The following is a 1,165-nucleotide window of genomic DNA, read 5'->3' as shown; positions in this document are numbered from 1 at the left end:
AGTAGGTACTTATATAAACTTTTATAGAGATGACGTAGAGCCCTCCTAGAAGTGAGTAGATACTTATATAAACTTTTATAGAAATGATGTTGAGCCCTCCTAGAAGTGAGTAGGTACTTGTATAAACTTTTATAGAGATGACGTAGAGCCCTCCTAGAAGTGAGTAGATACTTATATAAACTTTTATAGAAATGATGTCATAGAGCCCTCCTAGAAGTGAGTAGGTACTTGTATAAACTTTTATAGAGATGACGTAGAGCCCTCCTAGAAGTGAGTAGGTACTTATATAAACTTTTATAGAGATGACGTAGAGCCCTCCTAGAAGAGTTTTGTTATTGAGCCACACAAATGACAATTCACAAAGCTACTCATTTGAGTTGTTTTTCGAGGCTAGCTAAATCACATTTTTTCTAGACTCCTTTCTTCATTTGATGTTTAGGTAAATACATCCCTGATCAGGTTTAACCTCTCCCAATCCTTATCATATTTTTCTCATTACCTGAGGCTGTTTCTCTGGAAACATTGGTTTCTCTTTAAACCCAACTGATAAGGAAATATTAGATGAATTTTCTTTAAAATACCAGAATCTAAATAGCTTTTGTATTTCATAGTTTATTATTACTGTAAATATTTCTAGTTAGAAAGGAATAAAGCCTGAAATCTTACAATTAGAAATTACATTCTTTTCTTTGGGTATAAACTACATATAATTTTTTGTTTTCTGAAGACATTTTTCTCCAGCTGGGGCAAGATGGAGATGTTGAGCCTGTATTACAAGACACGAACAGACCAGTAGGATTAATTCTGAAGCCACCAGAAGGTAAACATAGGTAAGATAAAATTTATTTTTTGCGATGCTAAGTTAATATTTATAAGAAAAACTGGTATACATTTTATATCCTCACATACATTATTATTGTATATTGAATCTGGTATTTACTCTTCTTTACCACTAACTGCCATTAAATAAACAGTGCAATGTAAAATGAATGGTTGGTAACTCTGGCATCACGTACATAATACCATGTTATGGTGTGTATGACTTTTACAAACTCATGAAGAATGATTACAACTATACTTGTCATAAGACATTAGTATTAGGCTTATTACCTTTTTCTAAAACTTAACATTATTCATCTAGTCCCTTAGGGATTTTCAAGAATTA

At 32.1% G+C, this 1,165-nt stretch overlaps 1 protein-coding gene across 1 annotated transcript in view; it reads left to right on the top strand.

Annotated features, from left to right (window-relative positions):
- The window catches only part of LOC106473016 (FAST kinase domain-containing protein 3, mitochondrial-like), a 29,007-nt gene that overhangs the window by 15,989 nt on the left and 11,853 nt on the right, over positions 1-1,165 (top strand). The window contains exon 3 of the mRNA XM_013933690.2: positions 728-830. Within this exon, the coding sequence (XP_013789144.1) occupies positions 728-830 (103 nt within the window). The remainder of the gene's footprint in view (positions 1-727; positions 831-1,165) is intronic.

The sequence above is a fragment of the Limulus polyphemus genome, unplaced genomic scaffold (genome assembly GCF_000517525.1).
Source record: "Limulus polyphemus unplaced genomic scaffold, Limulus_polyphemus-2.1.2 Scaffold5813, whole genome shotgun sequence".
Classification (NCBI taxonomy): Eukaryota; Metazoa; Arthropoda; class Merostomata; order Xiphosura; family Limulidae; genus Limulus; species Limulus polyphemus.
Note: the sequence above shows the minus strand (reverse complement) of the source record. Positions and strands in the feature narration are given on the sequence as shown.